This window comes from Trematomus bernacchii, unplaced genomic scaffold (assembly GCF_902827165.1).
Source record: "Trematomus bernacchii unplaced genomic scaffold, fTreBer1.1, whole genome shotgun sequence".
NCBI lineage: Eukaryota > Metazoa > Chordata > Actinopteri > Perciformes > Nototheniidae > Trematomus > Trematomus bernacchii.
Window position 1 is genome coordinate 3,860,234 of NW_022987910.1, and position 27,001 is coordinate 3,887,234.

General features: G+C 40.0%; 3 protein-coding genes across 5 annotated transcripts in view; all 3 read right to left on the reverse strand.

Annotated features, from left to right (window-relative positions):
* arhgef12a (Rho guanine nucleotide exchange factor (GEF) 12a) overlaps positions 1–2,495 on the reverse strand; it is a 41,504-nt gene extending 39,009 nt beyond the window's left edge. For all 3 annotated transcript variants that reach the window (XM_034115074.1, XM_034115075.1, XM_034115073.1), the window contains exon 1: positions 1,106–2,495. In XM_034115074.1, coding sequence (XP_033970965.1) covers positions 1,106–1,137 — 32 coding nt within the window. In that variant the 5' untranslated portion in view covers positions 1,138–2,495. The remainder of the gene's footprint in view (positions 1–1,105) is intronic.
* Positions 2,496–4,356: 1,861 nt separating this feature from the next.
* On the reverse strand, positions 4,357–9,640 carry tlcd5a (TLC domain containing 5a). The gene is made up of 3 exons (XM_034114965.1): positions 9,285–9,640; positions 6,934–7,137; positions 4,357–6,517 (listed from the first exon to the last, which is right to left on the reverse strand). Exons 2-3 carry the CDS (start codon positions 7,127–7,129, stop codon positions 5,985–5,987), a joined length of 729 nt encoding a protein of 242 aa, XP_033970856.1. The 5' UTR covers positions 7,130–7,137; positions 9,285–9,640; the 3' UTR covers positions 4,357–5,984.
* Positions 9,641–10,107: 467 nt separating this feature from the next.
* Positions 10,108–25,427, reverse strand: oafa (OAF homolog a (Drosophila)). Its single transcript, XM_034115247.1, has 4 exons — positions 24,715–25,427; positions 13,109–13,243; positions 12,796–12,976; positions 10,108–11,988 (listed from the first exon to the last, which is right to left on the reverse strand). Exons 1-4 carry the CDS (start codon positions 25,012–25,014, stop codon positions 11,714–11,716), a joined length of 891 nt encoding a protein of 296 aa, XP_033971138.1. The 5' UTR covers positions 25,015–25,427; the 3' UTR covers positions 10,108–11,713.
* Between the last annotated feature and the right edge of the window lie 1,574 nt (positions 25,428–27,001).

Here is a 27,001-nt window from a genome sequence, read left to right on the forward strand (position 1 = left end):
AAAGCACTGATTTGTTCATGAAAGCACCCAGAGACATGATAGTTCCTCCAGTTGTCTAGACTCTAGTTAATACTGCCATTCACAGAATTAAGGTCATATTATAAAAAGAAAAAAAAACACAATAAACAGCAATACAATAGCATTTGGTGCCATCCACTGTTGCCATCCTGGCAGTGGGGGAGGGGGGTCATATAAAATGGGGTTGGGCTTTTAGCCTCTAGCTCATGCCCTAGCCAGAAGGGTATCTCACATCCCAACCTGTGCAATAAAGCTTCCCTCTGCTCTAAATCTACAACCACATTCCACTGTATTGGCCTGCTCTCCTTGCAGGTATGTGGGATTCAGGTGGGAAGGCTGGACGCAAAGCAACAGCTTCACTTCTCTGTTACACTGCAGCGTGCCGTGCATCCAATGTGGAATAGAAACCTTGTTATTCTTACAGGTAGAACAAGATGGAGGAATACATTTTCTTGTAAAAATACATTGAGAGAATATTGACCATTTATATCAACATGAGTTATTATGGAATAGACTGATCCTTCTATCATTTAGTGTGTTCTTTGTGAAAATATATCCAATATTTTAGTGAAAATTGACAGATGCCTTATTAGACAGGGTGATAAGCTGGGTAGATTGGGTTGTTGTGTAAATCCATAGATTGTTTTAATAGGTGTAGGAAAAGCTTTAAAGGCTTAGAAGTAATAGGGATGTTAAAGGTGTACAGGATCACAGACGATTATTCTCGGGCACACAAACATTGGCAGGCCTTCTCAATCCTTGTACAAGTACTACTTTACTGTCTGCAGAAAACTCCATTACCAATGCTGAGTTCAGCAGAGTTTCCATCAAGATCTAATGTCCTTCCTTAGTAATTAGATTGTATAACATAGTTATTACAGAGCACAGCACCACAAAGAAGTGCTTTATTTGGGACCATGAAAAACATATTTTCATCAGACTGAGAGTTGTGTTACAGATAAATATCATCAAAACAAATCAATAAACTGTAACAGAATGCCATGTGATATTACTGTGAAGATGCAGTGAGTGCATGTGGGGAGCAGAGAGGGCATTAAAAGAGTATAAAGATGTGTGTAGACTGTACCTGTCAGTGAAGCTGGACTGTGTGTCACTCATTGGGCTTCCGGTTCTAGATTTGCAGCAAATTATATCCGATTAACATTTTCCAGAGTGTGATGAGGCGATTTCCTGGAGCGTCCTTCTCTTGCATTCGTGTGAAGTAGGCAAGGGTTTTCAGAATGGTGTTGATAATAGATTACTTGTAGGACACTGTTGGCCGTTTGCAAGGCACGTCCAAACACTTGAGAAAACACAAATACTACCTAAACGTTATTTGTTAGCTAATGCCCGTTGCCAAAAAACTGAATAGCGAGGAATTAAAGTGCAGCCCTTAAAAAATTAATCGGGGCCTCTGTCGTATTTGCTGTGAAGTCGGATGGTATCCTTCCCCGGCTAAAAACAATATTTTGGCCACAAGAATGAATATACTGCGTCAGTTGGCACAAGTTGTGGTGCATGTATAAACTCCTTGTATGAATCCTTTGCATTCACATCCCAGTGTTCCGTCGATACGAAATGTGTAAACAATATGTATTCCAAAATATCAGACCCCTTGGCCCTGCGGTGTAGTCCGTCTGCCACCACCCCAGCTCGGCTGAAGATTGGTTCCTAAATTATCTTTGAAGATGATGGAAATTCCTCCAGTCCCATTTGGTATTCCCTGCTCCAAGAAATGCCTGTCTGTGGCTGTGGGGAAGACTCTCCCGTGACCATGAGAATCGCTCAATACCGAGTTTAAAACGACCCGTGTTACAAATTAGCAACAACAGCAGCTAATGTTACATCGGTGTTAAACGTAAGATTCAAAAAGAAAATGTGTAGGATGGTATATAGAACAAAAAACAGGATGGCTTTTTAAGAAAACTGTTTCTCACTGAAAGCTGGCTGCTACCAGCTAACAAAACAGATGAGCTCTTTCAGCAAAAAAAACTTTGCCTCGTACGCTCTTGTTTCGAGTGCAAACTAAGCAAACTCCCGTTCACAACAATGAGCCGGCTAACGACCGAAAAATATATATAAACAGCACGGCATGAATATTTACTGGTTGCGATATGTCTCTGTATTGTGTCCTTAAAAACGTCTCCTTGAGCAAAGAAAGTCCAGTGAAGTCGGTTAGCACAGCGCAGCGGTCCTTGACTCCATGTTTCCAGAATTCAGTCGTTTCTCGGCAGAATTCCCGTGGATGGAAGCAGGCTAGCTATGTGGCCAGCTAACGGGACTTAAAGTCGCACCAGTCCTTCGTAAACAACGACAAAAACCCACCGAGGCGGTTTAAAACTTTCAGCGAACATCAAACGCTGCTTTTTCCAACGCAAGGGGTTATTTGTAAAAGATAATAACTTTTGCAAAGGTACCAAAAATCCCACTTTCTGCCGCTAGCAACGCCCTAGCCAGCTAGCTGTTGGAGTCCAGTAGCGCTTCACTAACCACTTCCGCCGGGAGATGGGAAAACTCATTTTGTTTCAGCATGATGTTGGGGAAGACTGCTGAAAGACAACACGAACATAACACAACTCAACACAACACTAACTATGATGCCACTACTTCTACTTATACCGTTATAACTACACTTGGTAGTAGTAATAGTATTATAGTATTCATTTATTTTTATTTGATTTGTATAGTAGTGAATATTAGATTATGGGAAGAAGAAGAAGGAAGAAAAATGTAGCCTATGTGACCTTCTTTGGAACTGCACCACCAAGTCGATGACAAAAAACACAATTAGCAAAAAATAACAATTGAATAATTCTCAAAGTTGTTTTTTTAGAGAGTAATGTTGATTATTTTATAGACCAATAATTACTGACTATTTATGCCATCTGTATGTAATATTCATTACAACTGTATTTTTGTATTAAACACTGCACCTTAATTGTATATGCTCCAAAATATGCATCTTATCTAAAGAAATGTATTCATATGTATAAATTATGTGTTTACATTACTACAACACTATTTATGTAAATGTAATGTAACCTCATGCACTTTACTACTCTTTGCACTTTCTGGTTGGATGCAAACTGCATTTCGTGTTACTCTGTGCAAGGACAATAGTTTAATTTAATCCAAATATATACAGCTATCCATTAAACTGGTACATTTGTTAAATATAAAAAACACACAGCATCTCTCTGAGGGAGAGGGAAATAGATAATATTTCTATTAGTCAATACATTGATAAGTTGATAGACACACAATAAATCAGCTAATAAGTTACAGTCCTGGTTGTCTTTTTGTTTTTGTTTTTTGCTTTTCCATGGCAACAAAAAAGAAGAAGATACGTGGTTGATTCTCTTGATGATTATATGTGTTGTTGTATTTTTTCAAGGTTTTCATGACTCTGTCTGTATGTGGTTGTTGTGGGACAGGGAGAACAGTCATTATGTTCATTATTTACAGCTTACAGCCCAGTCCTTTGTCCATCATCAACAAGAAGGCACTGCTATTCTGATGAAAGTGTCTTCATTCATCCAGATAGAAAGCTTGTCAACTGGCAAACTACTGCAGAACATTTCAAGACCAAGATCCATATTCATTGCAATCAATATTAGTTGATGTAATTTGCATTCATACAATTATTTAACTTACTTTAAATGTGCATTTTTGTTATTTTACTCAAGCTGAGAAAAAGTGCATTTAAGAACACCATGTTGTCAATGTTATAATGAAGGATATGTGGTTATTGTGGGTTTTCCAAATAAATTATTTGCACTACCACAATTAAACTGTCCAAATCCTCTTTACCTTTAAACAGCCGCTGTTGTGAGTGAAACATGTGCAGTTGTAGGCTACTTCTCTACCTTCTCTTGATCTGTTATTTGTTTCGTGTGACCCATTGAAATACATATATGAGCTAGTGCACTGGCTACAAATATATTCAATTTGTTTTGCATTGCTATGCTTTTTTTATTATTATTGTTTCTGGCAACTGACACTTTACCGTATCATTTTACAATAAGCACTTTACTGTGTATTACATACAGTATCATACACCATATTTTTGTTTGCTTTAGGCTTGATATATTTAATACACAGAGATTTAAAACAGTTGAATTTATGCAAAAAATGTAAACTAGAAAATGATGACAAAGTAGTATTTGACACTTTTCTCCTGCATGTCAGAACGACTGATCATCATGTCTCCTGATCATCATTCTTCATATACCATTGATCTGACACCACCATGTGGACAGTTCAGGTAACTGCAGTCTCAGTCCAAAAATACATTTAAGTACCTGTGGCATACATGAACAAATGCAGCTGGTCCTTCAATTATAGTTGAAATGTTTTTGTTTACATTTTATTTCAAGGCATACAAACAGTCACATTTGTATATCCGACTTCACAAAGGGATTACAAAGGCAAATCATTTAACCCCAAACTCAAAATGGTTCTTCATTACTGCTATGTAGATTTTGGAGGGTTAAATGTACAGCATAGAACAAAAAGTAACACATATTTAGAAAAGTATAGATAACTAAGGCACACACCAGTTAGATTTTTAGTTTCTTTGATAGAATGGTGATGCTCACATGATTCTGCCACAAAAACAGCAAATCTCAATAACACATAAAGAGAAAAAATAAATAAATGGCAAGTCTTTTAGCACACTACTGCAGAAATCCATGTGCACTGATAATAATGATGATAATAATATACAAATATGGTCATAATAATAAGAAAACAGATCCAAGCTCAAAGATAAATCCTGGTAGTTTGGTAGCTTTATCGGCATGGAGCAAATTCAGTCATGGAGTAAGATAAATCGTATCCCATAATGCACTTGTGTGTTCTTTCTGGACAATATAATATCACAATCACTATTGAGATGAAAATGTTTCTGATAATTACCATCACAGTATAGCAATCATCATATCACATTAAATAAACATTAAATACTTAAACTCATAACTCTCTAAACAGGTAGTAGGTAAAATAAATACTTTTTGATGTGTTAAGAGTGAGTGGAACAGAACTTTGCAAAAAAATAACCTGATATGAGTAATTCATCTCGATATGATTTTGCACGCTGTACAGATAGCTAACTATACATTTAATTGAATTGTCTCTGTGAGACTGAAATGTGACTCAACTAAATGAAATTAACTGAGAGCTATCAGAACAGACAACGTATCCTTTGTAATCGCACCTCTCAAATAACGACCAAACATTTCCACATATTCAAAGTCAACATAAATATCCAAATGGACTGCAAAACAATAGCATTACCAACGCAGAGTTCTATTTATGAGAAGGGTCTCTTGATTTATCAGTGGAAAGTTAAATGAATGTTTTATGGGCAGGATCTTGAACCAAGATTTTAGAAAGCAGGAAAAGGGTAAAGTTGTTGCTATAAACTGAATCAAACTAAGTAATCAAACATATCACATACATTTCTCTGGAATCCATCCCACTCTTGATCTCCCTGAGTACACCTTTCACATCTGCTCGCAGTTTCCCATATGCCAAAAAACCTATTGAAATTATGAAAAATATTTCACAAAGAGGAAAGGCATAATATGTAAACTGTCTCTTTCCTAACATTGAGCTTTCCTTTGCAAGCAATTACACAACATGTTACTAGGGCACGGTGCATTGCAACTGAAAGCAACATCTGTTCATGTGTTTGCAGAAAGTGCTTTAGTTTTCAGTGTCTTAATCTACATCTGTGTTGTTTCTCAACTGCACATTTTACACAACAATCAAATAAGTGTTCGGCTGAATTAGCTGGATAAAAGTCCAGAAAATGTTAGACCTCACAGAAAGATGTCAAAGGAGGGTTCTCGATTTGAATGATCCATTTTGAAATGTCAGTTTTACATACAAAAAGTTGATTTTCTTTGTAATTTCCCTTGGGCGTCCATGGTAGAAAAAAGCATAGACTGACTTTGGAAAGGCAATCAGTCATTCTTCCCTTCGTGACCATTAGCTGCTACTGTTTCTTGTTGATCTCTCCTCTGTTTTTGCCAGCTCTTGCTCTTCTTTATGCAAAATCGAACAATGTCCACCATGAACACCCAGGACAGAGCGTACATAGCCACTCCCCCACACTTGATAAAGAATCTTGGGTTGGGTGAGATCAGCTCACAGTACAGCATTGTGCCTCCCACGAACACTCGCATCACCACAAACAGCAGCACGAACAGGACGTCCACAATGTCCCCCAGCCGTGTCCCGTAATGTCCTGTCTGTTTGATGAACCAGCGTGCTTGCAGGAGGGGGTTGGTGATTTCACTGCCAAAGAGCACCGCGCAGGCTTCGATGCCAGACTCCCCCAACCACAGGGTCAACAGGATTCCCAGGATGCTCATGGTGTGGTGGGCCAACATAACGGGGCCCTCTGTGCGGAAGTACACACACCAGGCCATGTCGAAAATAAAGTAGCCGAGGCTCACCAACATGGCACTTATTTGCAGAGGACTGTTCTTAGTACCTAGCATCAGAAAAATAGTTTTTAGTTAGCATGTATTTTAAATACCAGTCATAGAATACAGAAGTAATAACTGAGACAGGAGCACATCATTATCAATATCAACATGTAGCATCAAAACTTTTGATAATATACTTTGTAAAATACCCCAAAAAGACAGGAGAGGTACAATTATTTGGTCATTGCTGAATGGTTTATTCCCACTTTGAATGTGTTTTCCTTTTGGTAGTTTAAATAAAAGTCTGCATGATAATAGCTGTTTAAAAAAAACAACCATTTTCCACAACATGCTTAGCATTATAGAGATGAAACAATTAGGCAATCAATACATAACTGTATATGCAACCATTTGAATAAGTCATTTAGTCCCTTTTCAAGCAAAAGGGTTGAATTTGAATCCTAAGTAGTAGGTGTCCTACCTGGATTAGTGAAAGGCCAGGGTCCATCGACATAGCCTATGTATCCTGTGATGCAGACTGCCAGGATGCCATGTACCAGGGTGACGAGGCGACAGTTCCACTCGTAGCTCCTGGACCCGTTGACGTTGCACAAGATAAAGTAGAGAGAGACCCAACAAGACAGGCACAGGAGCGTACCAACCACAACCAGTGACATCTTCTCCACTACAGAAAAAACAAACAAGTTTAAAAACACTAAACCCACTTGCAGTTTCTCCAAAGACCTGCCTCTCAGCCGTCATCAAGCCAATTTTGTATCAGAAAGAGAAAAAAGCAAACAGGCACATCTTGTGCAGTTATATCGCTTACAGTAGAAAGAGACAGCATTACCGTCCAGAGACTTGGACTGTGCAATCCTTTGTCAAGGACCAACAATTAGCCTTTGCTTGAACTATAATAGCACCACAGTTGGATGGCATTGGGTCCAGTGGGGTGAGGGGGACGTCTCTTCTTCTGCTGTGACGTTTGTACTAGGAGGTGAGCCCATTCACAGAGTCAGGCCCACCCTAACTGGGGTGGAACAACACTTGAATCTCAAAGACTAGTATTTTTTTTAATTAGACAAGAGGTTACTGGGTAATGGGCCTCAGACAATCTCATGAGAGAAAGACTGTTTTTCTGGTTTTTATAACAATTATGTGCAATAATAATAGTAAAATGTATTGTTGTTGTCTGACTTGAAGTGACACAGGTTTGCTATAGGTGTGAGGCATGGGGAGGCAAAGCTGTACTATTATATGCAGTGGGACAACTCCATTTCTCCGTTTTCTTTACAAAGCAGCAATGCAAAATTGGTTGGCAACTAATATGGAATTTTTTAATATGGCCCTTTAGGTCTAGTCATCAGTCATCTTCTCTCACTAACCTGTCTGATGCAGGCAAATGGCCTTGGAGCTTTAAACATGTGTTCCCTACAGCTGTGTGGTGGTATGACCCTGATAGTTGATTGGGTTTGCCCAAAATATTCATAAAACATCTCTTTAACAGGACAAAGCTGGAGCAGTGTCAGAGAGCAGTAAGGACACCCGGGAGTCCATCTTAACAGGTGATCAGGTGGATAGCTTCCTCGAGCCAACCACTCCCTGCTAGGAGCAGAGCTTGCTTTGACTCATTTTGAAATGTAAATGATTCGTTTAGGAATAGTTAAATATTGAGGAGTGAGCGAGAGAACTGGTTTGGCAGGGGTTGTGTCACTGCTGTGTCTCAGCAAATGTCAAATTATTTGCTTGATTAAACATTTTAAAATGTTAGAAAATTGTGAAAAATGCCCATTAAAGCCCAATGTGATTATCTCCTAAACAATCTACAGGTAACACACTTGTCCCAACACAACACACATAAACAAAGATGAAAACTAAAATATAAGTGCAATACAAATAAAAGATTGTCTGGACATAAATAAAGACAAAAATACATCCATAAACAAAAAAACGAGGTAAACATACAATTTAAGTAAAACACCAGGATGCTGAATAGCATTATCTCCGGTTTTCTAGCATTGTATTGCACCCAGAGGTGGAAAAAGTACTCAGATCTTTAAGTAAAAGTAGAAGTACCAGAGTGTAGGAATACTCTGTTACTGTACACAATTATTAGCGTAAACATAAAGTACCAAAAGGAACAGCACTCACTATGCAGATTGGTCCATTTCAGAACTATATATCATATGTTTTTAGAATAAATATTGATGCATTAAAGTGTAATCAAAGCTGGTAAAGTTGCAGCTAATTTTAATTACTTTGTATACTGCAGGGTAGCTTGTGAATTTACTCCAGGGTTAAATAAAGTCTTATTTAAGAGTTGTTTATATTTTACATAATTAATCCAAATATGCAAAGTAACTAAAGGTATTAAATAAATGTAGTGGACTAAAAGTACACAACTTACCTCGGAATTGTAGTTATGTAGAAGTACAAGTAGCTACAAATTGTACAAATAAATAAAAAGTACAATACTTCAGTAACTCTACCTAGTTACTTTACACCAACACCACTGTAGATAAACAATATACACTGTAGCCATCATTTAGTAATTCAATATCGATCTCTTTTATATCGTTTGTAACTTCTGTTTTGTATGGTATGCTGCCGTTTTAGCAAGGACACTCGTGATAAACAAATCTTATACATGAAGTTATAATACACAGTTGAAATACTAGGACAGGCAAATACTGGTTTTAGAGCTTATCTCTGGATGTAAAATGATGCTCTCACACCGGCTAACTACCCAGTAAAGTAGCGAGCTAACGACGGCTAACAAAGCGTTTTCTATGGGACTGTTTGACGTTAACACACGCAGTGAAATAGCATTACCTTGATGGAGCACATGTGGCCGTCTCTTCGTTTACATCCTGCGTGTTTTTTGTCCTGTGGAGTGGCGATATGTTTCTGAAGGAGACTGTCAAAGGGTTGTTAGCCAACACAGTGGCTGCTATTTGTTGTCTTTAACATGAGCTCCGCCGGTGGCAACAACAGCCTCCTTCAGCATCCCTTCACTCCCCTTTCACCTCATTACTCACTGTGCATGCAAATGTATCAACTGGTAGCATAACAGAGAATTGAGCCTTGGTTGTATAATCCCATACTAACCCGTAGTTTAGAGATTACGGCAGGCGTGGTTAATATTTACATAAAAAATGTTTCAATCGTTCTGGATATCTTCCCAAAGCGATGGGAAGTGGGGCGATCAGTTTTGAGCAGTGGCGACCCCCTGCGGACAATAGTATAGCCAACATTACACCTGTTCTCATCAGAATGGCGACAAAATGGAAGATCTACATTATGTATGAACTCTCATTATAACTACATGAATTATTAATATTTGTGATATTCTTACATGTGTAATATGGGACTGCACACTGGTACAGACAATATGTCATCCCATTGTGAACAAGTAAGTGTCAATGCAGTCCCACACCTTGGTGCATGTGAGTGGGTCATTAAACAGATATTTTTCCACACCAGCACATTAACGTTTCAAATTATCATTAACATCTAACTTCCAAAGGGGCGTAAGGGTGCCCTTTATGTAGTCACAACATTCCCAGTTTAAATCCAGCATTATTTCCCATCAGCCCTCTACTGTTTACTGTCCAATAGTCATAAAATGTCCCCAAATAAATAAAAACACGTGCAATTGTATAAGCAGTGCAAAGTAAGACTTTATTGAAACTCAACTCTCAAATGGCACGTTACCTAAATGCTTAATTTTCTTCTTATGGCAACTTTTTTACAACATGTTTTAAAACTCTTTCATAGAAAAAATATGTTTACAAACTTAATCTACAATTACATAGCAAAGATATCAGTGGAAATGTTAAGGCACTTGATAACCAGTTAAGGCCACATATGTTTCACTCATTTGGTTCATTAGTTAGCAGGATATACCAACACACAGAACAGAAACTTTTTTTTCATATAGCGGTAAAGAATGAAATGAAGGAGGAGGTAAGAAAACCCAAAATAGTACCAACCTTTTGCTCTGGAGAACAGACAGATACAATTAAATGTGGTCCCACAAGTTAAAACGCTTTCCTTGAATGGCATGAGTTGTGCTCAGGGACTTGAGTTGCATAAATTATAGACATTTAACAGTTGACATGAACAAAACTGAAAACCATGAAAAGCAATTTGGCATTGGGAAACAACGAGAAATATACTGTTTTACCAGAAGGTGGCAGTATAGATGATTTAAAAGGCCACACTGCAGGTTCAGCGAATCCTTAAAAAACGCCACAGTGAAGAGTATGTTGCTCGAAAGTGAAACTTTAAACTCTTCTTTTACTTCTTTTGTATATCCATTCACTTTGGTTTATTTGAGCTAAAGACATTATAATGTGAGTGCCCCCCAGGTCTTGATGGAGAAGAGCTGAAGTACAACAGTCTCCAATAAAGAAGATAATAAACCTGTTTTTACATACATGAAAACGTGCAAGTATTATGACATAAGGATCATACTTGAAACAACATCCAAAATCCAAGAGGTTAAACGGTTCTACAATGTGTTTAAAATAGTTATCGTTTCTAACAACCTTTTGTTTAGACATGTGACTTTTACCACTTGCTTAAGGCAAAAATATATAAAAAATAGTCCTCAATAATTTCACTTTGCAACTAAAATAAATAAAGCCAGCATTGAAGAAGCATTTCCTTTGTCAGCCAGCTTTAGTTTAGCTGGCTATTTTCACAGAGCTTCATAAAATAGATTAGTCCAAAACCATACACCTTTCCTTAGCTAGTGTGGAAGATTATCTATATCCAGTATCTTCCTTTGATCAGAGTTGGACTCTGTTGTTCCTCTGCTGGTGTTTGACTGACCTGGCATGCACTGTCCAGCTTTGTGCATACTGGGAGGTTATTGTTGTTGGCATCTGTCTTCTGCTCCAATAATTTCTCCAAAAAAAGGCACAAAAGGGACAGCTTATTGGCAAAGTCACATTATCGTTGACAAAAAATATGTACATTTTTCCAGAAAAAGGCCAAAGGTTAGTGGTTTCTCTTAGAAACACACGTTGCATTTCTGCTTCCTGTAATGGTTTTGGTCTCATTTTGAACCTGAATTCATTTATATTTCAGCTTGAACATCTGGATCCCACCACTCCCCACCTGAGACAGTTTCACTAAACATCACATAAACCGAGGTCCAGTGTTACTGTTTGCTTTGAATAGCCTGGGTGGGGAAGCATTGGCTTGGCTAGGGGAAAAAAAGTATTTATCTTTTCTTAACGATCCAGAATAAAATGCTAGGTCTCCTCGTCCCATAGGCACATCTGTTTTTGGGGAACATAGTATGTGAAATGGTAGCCCTTGCTGCAGCTCTTGATGCCACACTTGTAGGTGGAGCCTTTGCCTGTGGTGTCCCGACTGCGGCAGTACTTCAGCAAACATGGGTACCACTCCAGACGCAGGCTGTATGTGCAGAGACAGGGCTGCCACAAGTCTTTAGTAGAGTGACAGGCCTGAAAGCTGGGCGCCTCTGTTGTTTGAGGCAGGACCTCGAATATGGAGCCATCCACTCCTATAACACAGACACATGAGGCTTTATTATCAGAGCTATGGTGTTAAAAACAAAAGCAAGCCATCACAGAGTTGTGTGAATCTTTCTCTTTCGGATTTCACTCAATTAAACGCTGTATTGAACTGAAGGGGGCAAACAAAGTGGCTCAAAGGAGGGGAGATGGTGCAGTAAAAGGGGAGCTTTGTTATGCAAAGGAGACGCTACTGAGATTCCCTTCACTGATAATGGTGCAGAGTGCTTACTGAACCATGACCATCAACATTGTTTCCTCTGTAACAGTGCTGTCAGTGGACAAAAGTGCTGTCATAAGGATTCTCCTCAGCCTGGATAATTTGGACTTCATCACTATTAAGATACAAGATCCCACTGCTAAAGGGCCTTTTAAAACAAATAGTTAATGAAATGTTGTGTGAGGATTGTACAATCAGATCAGAATTCCTTTATATGTCATGCAAATCATGTCAAATATTATTTATCGGACTGTTTTGAGAGGTTTCAAAGATTTGTTTTTAAAGTTAAAAGTGGGAGGTATTACCAGGAATGTCAAGAGACACAGACAAAGGTAAACAAAGATAGCATGAGCAGTAATAGAGCCTTATCAAAAAAAAAGCCAGAGATAACAACTGCAGTCACTAAAATTAAGTGGAAAGAGGTGTTTGCCTGATTGAGAGTGTCCGGGAGATAAAGAGTGTCATTTAAAGAGATATATGCTGTGGGGGTATAGGAGCGACAGAGAGAGATAGGAAAAGAGACAATCATTTTGCTTCTGCTACTTTCAATGATAAACAAACTGAAGAGGACACTGACCTTTGTCCAGCCAGTGTTTGACATCGGACTCCCTGGTGTAAATGGCCTCCCGGGCCTCGCTGCACATATTGTGAATGTGGGAGCTGAGTTGAGAGGCCTGACTTAAATTAACCGCGGCGCTCATCGTCAGCTGCTCCAGTCCTCTCCGCTCTTCCGCCAATCTGATGGCATGAGGATTTTTCTGAACAGGCAAAAAACATTATAAATATCCACATCTTCAGATACTCCGGACATTAAATTGCTCTTTTTAAAGCAGAAATGGAAATGTTAATTATAAAACACATCCATTTTTCTTGATGCCCTGACGTAATACCTGTCTGAGACGGGCCATTGACTCGCTCGGGATGATCTCATTGCGGCTAAGGCGAGAGATGAAGCACACTGCCTGGTACTGGTTCTGTCCTCTTTCCAGCTCGCCCAGGATCAGCGCTCTGAATATCTTCACATCCTGCAAGACATAAGGGATGAGAGATGACTTTCTGAAGGGATAAACAGACGATTCCCAGAAGACATTGGGAAGTGATGCATGAAACTAGGTTATAATTACTTAGTGTTTATATGTGCCAGTTCAGACAGATTACAACAAATATTCCTTCCATCCCCGTACTTAATGTAGCACTTTTCCAGACACTCAAAGTACTTCAATATGTGGAGTTCAAAGATGTTCAAACAACTGTCTGCTAAAACTAAAGAGGGGTTTATGTTAGCTACGCCCATAGAGCTTCATCTGACAGTTTGTTGAAACTTTTTATATTGTCTGTAGGCCTGTGCAACGTTGCTGCAGTCAAGCTCTGGTTATTTGAACTGTCAAATTAAGGCTTAGGATCTGTTTTTAGAGAAAATGATCAGACTTTCTCACATGTTGTAAAAGTCAGGAACATTTTACCACGTTGTTTTATGAGGAACTTTAGAAGTAGGAAAATACTGATAGTGGAGAATTCCCAAGAAAAAGCTTGTTTCTGTTGGCAAGTGTGTGTGAGAGATATGGCGCAAAACCCAAGGCCATAAAGAGTTCTGTGCGGGGCATGCAATGCATGATGGGAAGCTCCGACTGTGGAGAGCAGAGCAGCAGACCTGTCCTCCCATTCATCAGACACCCCCCCTACCGGCTTCAGCTTGGAGACACACAGTTCCAAACACCCCTCCTCCGCTTTTCACACAGCCTTCTGAAGCAAACAGGCTGCAGTTTGAAGGCTTTCACTCCCTGAGCAGGAGGCACTCTGGGATAGATAAACAGCCCACAGATAACCCCATTGAGTTCTCCTTAAGCTCCTCTGTCCCACTTCCTATATGCAGAAGTGTACATACTGGCAAGACAGCAATAGAACCTGCCTTAAAGTGTTTAGCTCTGTAGTTCTTTAAAGACTACTTTGCATGATCACAGGTTCCTCATTCTAACACCCACTTTTTCTGGGAAAAGAGTTTCTGGCAGGCGTACAATACAAGCATGGGTATGAAACAAGACAATCATGCGATAGTGTTTGACCTTTGGAAAGCAAATGACTGAGCAAACATTGATTCACAGGCTTTATACGATATTAACCTCAGATGTTTGCCTCACATATCTCTGTGAGATGCTCAGTGTATTAAAGCTTCGACTACAGTTGCAATGAAATACTGTAAATGTACTCCTTTAAAAAAAACAAAAAAAAACAAAGTCTAAATGATTAGAGAGAATGTCAAGACTACAGAAGGCATGATTATTATTTTTCATTTTTCATTTAATCGTTCATTTGACGAGGGACAGTGCACATTGATGAACATTTAAAACAAATAATGCTTTAAAAACGTAAACATGCCGGATTTTAGCTTTGAGCTAGTTTCCATCCGTAGTCCCTCACATACAACATTTAAGAACATGACATTTATATACATAGCAAAATAAATACATGATATGCAGAAAGAGCATGAGCAGCATATAAGCATTTACCACATGGCAGTACAATGTAGCAGCTACGAAATATTACACCGCGAACACAGTGAGATGCAATGAAGGCGGAGTACAATGTCGACAGAGAGACGGCTAAGAGGGCCATTTCTCCTCAAGTGTAGGGAGACGCAGAGGCCACAACTTCAGGACCTCCCATATTGCAGACACATGGCGCTACGCTGGGACACTGAGTGTACATGCGTTTGTGTGTAGGCAGAGAGAGAGAAGACAGGGGGAAGGCATTTGTGTCAGCCACATAGATTTGCCCCAGGGCTCTCTGGGTAATTATAGAGAAACAGAGTAGCTCCACCAACTCTGCTTCTTTGAATGTTACTCAATGGAAAAGTGTAGGCGCTGAGATCTCCTCCTCCTCTGTTGTCATTATGTGTCCATATTAATGATTGTCTTTCTCTACTGCCCTGTTCTAGGATGTTGGCCAAAAAGGGCAAAGGGAGAGCAAAAGTGCTTACTGTGGCAACAACGTTTTTGTAATGCAACTATGTTGACATCTGTAACTGAAAATATTAAGAAATGTAATTTGGAAATGCACTTACTTGTATTTGATCACTCAAGTCTGTTAGCTTAAAGGGGACCTATCATGCAAAATGCACTTTTGTACGTCTTTTATACATGAATATGTGTCCCCGGTGTTCCAGGGAACTCACCAAGTGTCAGAAAACACAACCCTCTCTATTTTCCTCCATACACAAATCTCTAAAAAAGGGGCTGCAACGGATCCGATACAGACTGATCCAGATTTGAACACTTCTATGTCGTCACAGAAGTGGCGCTACGGCTATTGGGCCAACTCTCCACCTATCAGGGGAATGTGGGGTTGGGCCACGGCCGGCCATTGCTGCTCGAAAGCGCTGGAGACGCTGTAGTACATATGCCAGGCCTGTAAGTGGCGCTGTAGTCTGCCACAAAAGCAGCGAAGAACACTTCCCGCGCATATGGTAACCATGGTTACCCTTCTGTTTATTCTCCGCTGTGGCTTTTTTTCTCCCTCCCCGAGGCAAGCGTTTGCTCCCGCTGCTTTAATTCAATGCAATCCCTCCCCGTCGAGGCAAGCACTGTAATTCTCTCCGGTTAGTCCACCAGCAGATGACAAACACCCACCTCTCCGCCTCTTCCAAGGAACGAGGGGACCGTGCGGCAGAGTTTCAGTTTCAGTTTCTTTCGCCGGTCAAGATGTCTGTTAAAGTTTTAATCTTCCGGACAAAATTAGAAAAGTGCCGGTCAAAGGTCTTCTGTGTTATTTATTGAGCTTTAAAACAAATGAATAACGACTCTATAGGCCTATAATAATATAATAAAACCATATACTGTATATATAAATAAAACACGGAGGACGGAGATCTTTTTTTCTCCCCCTCTTGACTTGATCAGAGCACGGCTACCCTCTCCTGCAGGGGGGCGTGGTCTCACAGAATCAGCCCCGTAGACAGCAAACAGCACATAAAGCGAAATGAGGCATGGCTAAAATGCATGATCTGTTTGGTATTTTGAAAACAGAAACGTATAAATATACCTTATATAGGTATGGCCCTACAATATATCATTTAAATATAGCATGATAGGTCCACTTTAATATAAAGCCAAAGCCAGCAGTCCACTAGCTTAGTTAGCTTAGCATAAAGAACGCTAACAACAAGCTAGCCCTGCTCTGTCCAAAATTAACTAAATCTGCCTACGATTGCCTCTAAGCTCACACATTGGGATATCATATCTTGTTTGTTTGATTTTGAATTAGAAAACTCTGATTGCAAATATGACAATTTGGGGTTTCGATCTTCCCATATATCACTTTGGATACTCAAACTACTCATTTAATTATACGGGTAGTAGCCTACTGAATAAAAGTCAAAATATAATATTTCTGTCTCTAGCCATTTGTTAGAAATGAAGTGTAACCGTAGACTTTAAATGGTGATAACAAACCAGTGTTGATATCTTAGCGGTTTAGGTGCTGCCGAGATAATAATCAGCATGGCTTCTAAAAGCAAAAAGAGTAATAACAATGACATCATCTCCACATCTCCATCCAGACAGAAGCTGCTGGATTCAACTGTTTGTTTGGACAAGACTGGCCTCACTTCTGCCTGCCTGAAACCAGCACTGGCACATGCACACACTGACTCACTTGTGCAGACACATTTAAAAGAAAACGCAGCAAGAGTGATTTGTGCAGTGATGTGATAAAAAAAAAAAGGGTTCTAACCAGATGTGATGTGATGGCAGGAAGCATTTTAACACCAAGAAAGAATGAGTATGGAACTGACAACAGGTGGCTCTTTAAAAATCTGCCAAGTAAGTCAGGGAATAATGCAAACTGCTGATGGGGGAATATACTGGTACCGTTTGACTGACAGAAGATATGACACATATGAGGCTAGTGTGAAGCTCCTGTGGGATACCAGTAGGGGTAACATATGGTATCCAGAGCCTGCTTCATCTCTAGTATGGGTATACATAAAGAATCTATCAATTGTTGCTCAAAAGTCTCATATTACAAAACAGGAGACAATAAAATGTTGGTGACACGTCTGAATAGGAAAATACACGTTGGCCTGCTAGTGCTTGAAAATGAGTAAGGCCACTAAAATGTAACTACTCCTTTAAGAAGTGAAGCCTATACCAGGCCAACATAAAATGGTTTGTTGTGTTTGTTTGTTGTTTGTAAGGTTTGCAGACCAACATTTAGAGAAAATCACCAGGTGCGGACATTAAGAATTAAAAGGCGTGACATTTCCCCATCCTGAAAAACGCGGGTAATGCCATAATCAAAAAGGACAGCAAAGCCTTGAGTTTTCTACCAACCAAAGCAGTGTAAATGTCAGCATGGCTATAAATAATCCACACAAGTACAGATTTCTAAGCATTGCTCCTTGACACCCGGGACTTAGTCCATTTGCAGACAAACTACCACTGGCTGTAAGCCAAACACAAGTCTGTATTCATGCAAGCTTACTAGTGGGTCATACTAAGACCTGTTAAAACAGGAGAGAGGTGGGGAGCTGTTTCATTGGTGGTTACCTTTGGTAGGCAAGGTTATTTAAGAGGTGCACAAAAGCCTATTCAGACACTGAAAGGATGCCATTTACAGTGAACATTCTCAGTCACTGTAGCAGTAACCCAGCAAGCCTAAAACGTTCTCTTCACAGAGGACAAACCTGGTTAACTTGCTGTGAAAATGAGAGCTTTGTAAAGCCTTAAACAGAAAGAATTAAGTTATTTTTTCTATGAATGCTCTGTAGCTAAGAGCAGTTTATCCCAGTAAAAGGACTACTGCAAGACATGTACATCTCACTTTTAGAGTAAACTAACTGTGCCAACTTACACTTGCACGCACGGATGGACATTCAAACACACACACTCACACACACATTAACAGTGTGCCAGTAGCTATTCCCCTGTGTAGAAGGCCCTTCCTGTTTTCCAATCCCCTCTAAGACCCTGTCCGTTGATAAGGCTGATGGCTGGCTGGGGTGGACTGTTGGTCAGCCACGCTCTGATGAGTCATTTGGGATCACTGTGCGTATATGTGTGGCTATTTGAGTTGGTCTTGTTCCAAGCAAAATGTTAGAGCAGGCAGCAAAAACCTCTACATTTAAAAAAAGATTGCTTAAAACTAGATTTTTCTTTTAAGACTTTTTCTTAGTCAACAGCTACAAACCTTGCAGAATAAATCTAGAATGTTAATATTAAAGCTTACCGTTTCAGCATGAATCCATGGCTTCCAGTATTCCCTATGGTCCATATTTGTAGAGAGACAAGTGTTGAAATGTTGTGTTTACTTTTAGGAACCATAACCTGCCTAAATGGCTCTAACTCTTCTTTAAAAACAATTTACGGATCTACCATTTAAGGTGATGGGGAGGATATTTTTCTTTGTGCATGAGGGGAGGCCTGTCACACAGGTGTAGGCAGGGATTAAAGCTCATGTTTGGAGACACAGGGAGAGCGAGTGAGACGGACTCACACAGACAAAAGGAGTTGAGAAAAGCCGCTGAAGTAAGAAATGCTTGAGTTGAAGCTAATTACATATGGCTCCAAAGGCAGGAATGTGGAGTCACATTTGGGGCTGGTCACACCTGGCTGACCAAAAAGCAAACCAATTAGAAAACAGTGTCAGTGAATGGACCATATAAACACTGGAGGCCACGGAAAGAAAGGTGTTCACCTTGGTCATCCTGACAGCAATGGAAGGTAACTTACTACAGCCAGAAAAACTCCAACAGCCTCTAATCTGTAAAAGTCTGCAAACCTGTGCAAAGTACAGTATACAGAGCGAACTATTCATTCACACAGAATCTGGTTACAATTATCCAGACAAACTGTTTATGGAGACTGTGCATTCAGGAAACGCGAGGGACACAAACAGTGAGTGCTAACGGGGAAGGAAATGAGGCAGATAGATAAGGCATAAACAATAGAGAGGACTACAGCTCTATTCAGCATCTAACCATTGTCCCACAGCTTGCATATCCTGTTGCAGGGGACACATCAGCTATGTAATGAGAAGCCTCATTAGTTGTATTTAAAAAAAGGCAAATATTCAATTAATTTGGTATTTTTTTAAGTTTATGCTAGTATGCTTAAACAAACCCAACAAAACCCCAATTAAAATGTTATTCTTACATTTAAATTGTCGAAAAAACCAGCGGGTCTGTTTTGAAGACACTATGTGATCTTTTTTTCTTACATAAAAACAAAGCACCCTGATGCTGATTGCTATAGTATCCTTTAAAATCCTTTGATCACTTTCTTTTCTAAAGTTTTTGGCTCTTTTTCATAACTATAACAACAGAAACTGTGTATTATGACTGGAAAAGTAACACAAGAGCAGTTTATATTACAAGAAAAGGGATGATGTAACACCTATGAGTAAGACCATCCCAGGTGTAGACCCTTATACATTGAGCACCAGAATAGACTGACACAAGGGTTGCATAGTGAAGTCAAACAATAAATCAGTCTAAAACTCATGAGGCCAAGACAGCCGAAAGGTCACAGCCATGGATTTGACAAAAGGACATTTCAGGACACTGTGTGGAAACAGAACAGAAGCTTTGGCAGGGAAAACCCTTTGTTGGCTTTTTCGTTGCCAACTGCAATCTTAAAACCTCTGAGGTAGCTTGAAATTATCCCAACTATGCACAGTGCAGGCCACAACTACCGACTCATTGCTGTTGCCACAGCACCACTCCACTGTCCTTCTTGAAAAATAAAAAAAGAGGTTGATGCTACGTCCTCCATCTCTGCTTCTCTGTGGGAATTGGACGTTTTTTTCTTTATCAGCAGCATTTCAGATAAACATCTGGCCTGCTGGCGGGAGGAGGATAAAGGATAAAGACATCAACAGTGGCAGAGGGGCCAAGAGAGGCCAAAGGGGGCCCATGCGGGGCCTTGAAGGGCCATTACCAGGCTACAGAAGAAGCCATTTTCCTGGGATTCAGAGCCAACAGGGAACCAAGGTGGCTATAGGAGAAAGAAGTGTTTTTTTTAAATGGTCCACTTAAAGAAACAGAAATGGTATAAAAAGCTAATAAAAAAACCTTTATGTACTCAAATTTCAAGTAACATGTCAAGAAAGTAAAATTAACAAACAGTGCGATTTTTAAGTTACACAATCTTCCACAATAAAAGAGCTGTTGCTTGTAAAAGGAAACTTATTAGGAGTTTTGGGCTTCGATGGTACATTGAGAGTCAAAAACAAACGTAATATCTGAGCATTAATGGAATAAAACTGAAATCTATTTTGAGTTGCGTTTCATTTTCTCACCAAGATTATAACAGTGCTTGTTGGTGACTCACAGATGACTCACTGTGACCTTTCACAACCTTATATAGCTGAGTGTAAAATTAATGTTCTCCTATGCTGTGTCCTCAATGGTGTTTGGAGCAACAACATATCCTGAAAGAGGTGACACTTATCTGTAAAAAAACACATACAAGTTAGTGCAAGTGACAAAGTGGGTTGGTGTTTCAGAGTTGAGTGAGACCCAAGGTGCGGCAGCCAAAAAGAACCAAAACAAAGTAAGGCATAATGTGGTGAAATCCCTGCACCAAATTGTAAATGATGTACAGTACTTGTCATCAGGGAATAACAACCAGCAGTTGCTTCAATTGGCAAACCCCTGCATTTCCCACACTAACAAAAATTAACAAGATGGATTGCCAGCAAGCCTCCCACACAGGAGAGTTTGCCTAATAGCTAACAAAGGCAAATAAAATGTGAACAATTTCAACATGTGGAGGCTGTGAAAGAACGGACTTCTACCAAAATGGATCACAGACACTGTACTGCATATCCCAAAGGTAGGACACAAAGAAAGGCCAAACAACCTGCCTCCCCACCCCCAACTCTACTCCTGTGTTTGACATAGCGCACGAGGGTGTGTGAAGAATCTCTAGTTCATTCTTCCAGTTGGGCGTATCCATAAAGCCTCTGTGCTTTGAAGACAATCAGAATATATACACAAGAGCAAACTGACCTGAGGGTAAATTGGCCCCTGGTTGAAACACAGCCTTGATTGTAAGGCTGAAATTAAGTGAGAATCAGGAAACTGCTGGCAAGCTTGTTTTCACCAAGGTGCCATTGTTTACAAAACCCAGACTCATTTATCATGATGGTGTGAGATAGTGAGTGTCAAGGGGCCTCCAATATGTCTTGCTCCCATGACCCATCAGCATATAAGGGATCACTCTGATGCCATACACTGATATAGATACATTTATAACTACAGCCATGAAAGTACTCACCAAAGAGGTTTGATGTTGCATTATGGAAAGCAATAACAAAGCTTTGGAAAACGTTGGTCTTACTTTAAGTTGTAAAGCTTCAGTGGCTTATGCACCCCATTTACAAGACCGTTTGAACATGAACTGAATACACTTGTGTTGATGGAAAACTTTCCAAATTCAAACAGCCTTTTCAAATTATTCTGCAAAAGATTAACTAAATATTTACAGGTTTATTTGTATTTACATGAATTAAAACAGATTTAAAATATTAAAGCTGTCCTTACAAATGTTTTATTATAGAGCCAAGGTGCATGTAACTAGATGCACAAGGATGTGCATCATTGCTTCCCAGAGACTAAACCTTTTTCAAGTCTTACTCAGCCGAGAGGCCTGTGAAGTCACTCACATTCCTGCATTGATCAAACCCACTAGTTAGACATGAAAGCAAGACACACAGAGTACACGCTGATTAGACTCTCTAAAAAGTTTCTACATCTGGAAAGACCAAAAACAGCCTCTCAAAATATGTGAGACATTTCCCTTGGATTAAACTCCAAGACAGGGTTTATGTTCAGCTCAAGGTCTGAGACTGTGTTAGACCATAAATTGTAGAAGTGGTTGCTGAAAAAAAGAAATCTGTACTGAATCAGCAAACTTCAGAGGAACTGTCTATTCAAGCCTTCAACAGCACATCTGATTGTCCTCATGTTAAAAAAAACGTGTACACTGACATTGAGCATGTCATCAGGATATCACTGAACTGCAAACATCTTGCTGCAATTTAAATCATTTAGAGTAGAGTTGGCTGTAAAAACTTCACTGTGATACCAGATAGGGATGAAATACAGAGTCCCTAAAGATTTAAACAAGTTTAGCAACCTACACATGCAGAATACATATAGAATGATAAACTCCCTCCCATGATGCTTTCTTTTGCAAATCAATTAGAAAATCACTGTCCTTTAGTGGTTTTAATTTAATAGACAACGTTATCTACATGCTGTGATTTCTCAACATGAAGGAGGTGGGATGAGCACAAACCGCTAAACCACATCATCTTTTCCATATGTCTGCATGCCTTCAGAGCAAATGTAACCCTACTAAAATCACAGTGCGGCTGATTCTCATTGTGATTCATTGCTTGGATAAGGTTGACTAAACTTCCTTCTCACATCCAGGAGAAAAAGTCCAGCAGTGTCTAATGACTCTAGCATTTACCATCCCATCCTAGATGATTATTCAAAAAGCAGAAAGGAGGAAGACGGCTGCCGTCTGATAATTATTTATAGTTTTTTTTATAAACTAGAACTAAATCCTGGATGATACAAATTACCTCATTGCATCTCAGTTTAAGAAGGTAAATAAAAAGTAACAGAAATAATTCATAAACCTGTACAGTACCTATCCGCCATTGACTGTAAAGTTCATTATGAATCTCCAGTGTTTAACATCCCTGTTAAAATTCTCTTCTTGCCATATGTGCTCATCTGGACTATATATTCATGGCAGCTGGAAGTGACAGCTCGTCCAACTTTCCATAAATCTTGGAGATACTGCACAAGAGCTGAATGAAAACCATATGCATACGAATTTGAGGAGAGAGCAGGAAGAAGTGAGCAAGAGACAGAGAGGGGAACAGGGGGACCAAGAGACAGAAAGAGAGAGGGGGGGGGGGGGGGGGGGCGAGGAGGCCAACCTACAACTGGAACAGATAAATCAGACAGCGGAAAAGTAAAGTGATCTAAGAGGTTTTATACAATAAACAAAACCATATGTGCAGATGTATGTGGGACTGTGTGTGCATGCGTGAAGGGACTCCGCATCACGGGGTGTCTCCACCACCGAGAAAATGCTCTCTGCTCACAGATCAGTGTATGCCTCTTTATATTGGTGTGTCACCAATGATTGGGGGTGACGGCCTCTTCTCTTTCAACTCTAAATTAGCTGTTTTGGTTAGTGAACCAGACTTGCAGATCAAAAAGGTCAGACATGCCCATTTAATCCTGGTAAATCTCCCCCTTCACATCTCGCCAGCCTGTCAGCTTCTGTGTGACAGCAACCATCACAGACACATGCCTTTGCTCTGTGCGCCTCCGTGAATCTCCCCCACCCTCGCTCACAGCAGTTGTAGTTTTTCTTTCAGGACTGACATTTATGTGTCCCAGAGAAGTCATTGTCAACAGTGAAATAGTGTCATCTTTCCAAAAATCGTGGATGTAGTGCTGGTCAGGGAGAGACACTTGATCTGATCGTATACTTTTAAGAATGCTAAATACAGCCACTGATGATCAGCTCGCGACTGGACTCGTCAGCAGCAGGGGTTTTAAGGTCACTTGGGAGTTTGGACGTCTACATCTGAGGAGCAGCAGCTGTCTTGACCTCTGTGAAACTCAAGCTGAGATGGAAAAATATGAATTTAACTACTAGTAAGTTCTACTTAAGTTTGTGTACAAGTGACAGTGTATGCTCCAGGCAGGTTAGGATTTCAGGATGTTTTTCTTCAAGCTTCAGATTTGGACCCACATTCTTCCCTAGAGGCAACCATTTAGCTTGACCCAAGAGGCCATTGTCGTTACCTTATTTGTCAGCCTTGATGGGATAAAGATTTATTGCTGATTTCTTAGATAACCAAAATAAAGAAATCATACAAGGTGTCAAGGAAAAGCTCATATACTCCTACCTATCACACTTTTTGGGGGGCTATAGACCTCACCCCTATGGACATGACTTAGGCTTAGGGTTTTTGGTGATGTGAAACGTTTATACACCATTCAGATTTTCGAGTCTCAATTAGGTGAAATTGTTTCATGAATCAAATGAAAACAGTGCTTCCCAAAGTGAATGACCACATACCATTCTTGAGGTCTTGAGGAGTTCCCCAAGTCCCCAAAAAACGGGTCATGTCATCTTGGAGTTTGCTTTATTTTAAGGATGATCAAGAATGGCTCTAACAATGAACTTCCTATAAGTGACTTAGAAGTATAACTTCCCTATTTCGTTTTTTGATAGAAAATGTAAAGCTCAAGAAGCACTAATGTGTCCCATACTTCATTTGGGTTAATAAGAATTGGGCTCAGTTTGAATAAGTTCTGGGTCTATCAAGGACAGTTTAACAGTCATTGAAGACTTTTAAATAACTTATTTAAACCCTCTGATCACCGGGGTCCCACAAATAATATAGAACACGTCCCATCAAGGCACAACAGCGTTTATTTTGAGTTGTAAACAGGACCACCTCTCACCTGTTTGAAGTCCGCCACAAAAGTGATGAGTGCCCCGTCTCCCTGCTTGAATTCGACTGATATTAAATCTCTCTCAATGTCCGCCTCCAAAACCTCCTCGGTCACCAGCCCGTCAGCGAGCCGGACCCGGACCCTCAGCTCGGAGCACAGTCCCACCGCCACCAGCAGCACCAGGGCGCAGACCCGGGTCAGTATCCGAACTGAAGCCACAGAGACGCAACTCGCAAACATACCCAAAATGCGCAAAACTGAACACGACAGATGAAAAAACCGCGGCGAAATCCAAAGATCTGCGTTCATATCCCCTAACTATTTTCTTTGATTTTTATTTAAAGTCGTTTCTTTCATTTTCAAACTATAGATCGCATGTCGCACTTCCATATGGTCCGCTGTGTGCAAGTTATTTCCAGTATCACAAGTACGCTCATGAAAATGGGACGACTAGGTTCTTAACTAAAATCTCTGCTTCTCACTTCTGGGATCCCAGATCACTTCCATTGAAAGTCTCTCGCTCCAGCGTTGTTGATAAGATCATGCGCATTTCAGTTTGCTCTCCGTACTACAGCCGATGATCGCACACGTTGCTTCTCTTTCGGCTTTGTGTTGATATTCCCGTCACCGCTTTTTCCTACTTCTGCAATTCATGCAGTCCCGTCACTTCCTATCCGTCGGTATCCCACTGCTCGCTTGGCCTCCAAACTTTCTGTTGTGTGAGAGAGTGAGCGCAGGGATGGTAGTAAACTCTTAAAGCCATACCACCCTCTGAAAACTTTGCCCATCCCCCTAAGGCCTCATGTGATCCTCCTGCTCTCCAGCAAGCAGGCTTAACTAATAACACCCCCAACAATTATAACAAAGGTGTTGTTGGGATTTGTAAATCATAGCTCTGTGGATGTTGTTCTTGTCATGTAGGGATAAATAAAAGGCTGGGCAAACTACCTGCTGCTCATTGTAAACAAACAATAGTAGCTTAAACATTTTATTATAAAATATTTGTAGGGTATACCATTTTTTAAGTTCACAAACCCTTTTCATATCAATATAAATATGATAAATGCAAACAATGTTCAATAGGTCGTTTTACGGAGGAAAACTTTGATTAAACACATCTTTGTTGCATATCATATATTGTGGTTATTTGCATCACAGATGTGTGAATTTGAGGCGGTACTACAGTTTACCATCTTCAGGATTGATTATCTTAATTTCAATAGAATAATAACAAGTTTGAGAACAAAAGTTGAATATAAATAAAGAAATTGTCTTTGACCTCAATCTCTCTATGACTTTGGTTGCGACACCCTCTGAAATAAATCTGTCAGGTAATAATTATCCCCTTTCATGACAACATAAGATTGATTCACAGGTTACAGCCTCAAGAAAGAAACAGTCACGCCTTAATTCTCCTCAAATTTTATTTAGTTTTATGGTATCTGCAAGGGAAAGTTTGACAAACCTGAGGTGTGAGTTGGCAAACAGAGAAAAGATGCCTATCTGAAGGTAGAGCCACATCAAATGGTTAATTACCATTGTGTTTGTGTTGCAAAAAGGTAAGGTGACATCCCTGCAATAAACCACCTGAACAGTTGTGTTATCTCTGACGCACTGCATTCTGGGTGGGCCGAGACCTGGGCGGGTGACCCCAAATGTGGCAGGACTTGAGTGCTGCTCAGACCAAGAGGTGGTCGCTCCAGTGAAGGGGAAAGCAAACAGAGAGGCTGTAAAGCCGAACAAACATTGTTAGCCAGGCCTGGCAAACCAAACGGGGGCCCTGATAGACTGAAGGATGTCAGGCAAACACACCCCATTGTGATAGAGTTTAGTCTCAGGCTACATCTTAGTTAAATCATTTAAATAGCTGCTGTTTTAGGTGCTGTGATGCACGTCGTCATCAATCACTGTCATCATATCGTGTACATGTACAATCACTTCTTTGTTATGATCATGTGGAACAAAAATTTGGAGGATTCATTTAAAAACCATGTGTTTGCTTGATGCACTTGCTTCACTCTGGATATTATGCTGTATCCTCCCACGCAGGAGTCCAAAGTGCAGCAGCTCTGTGAGGCTGTGACACACGCAGATAGCAAAGACAGACACAAGCTACAGTGTACAGAGAGTGTTTATGATTAGCAATAGTGTTGTCCCACTTTAATTACGAACACAATGAGCAGTGTACAGTAAACCGCGTCAGTGCATTTCCTCACTGGACTTTTATAAAACAGCATGCGAGAGATGAGAACAATCTGTGTTTTGGTTTTGTTAAGAGGAAGCGGAAATGAAAATC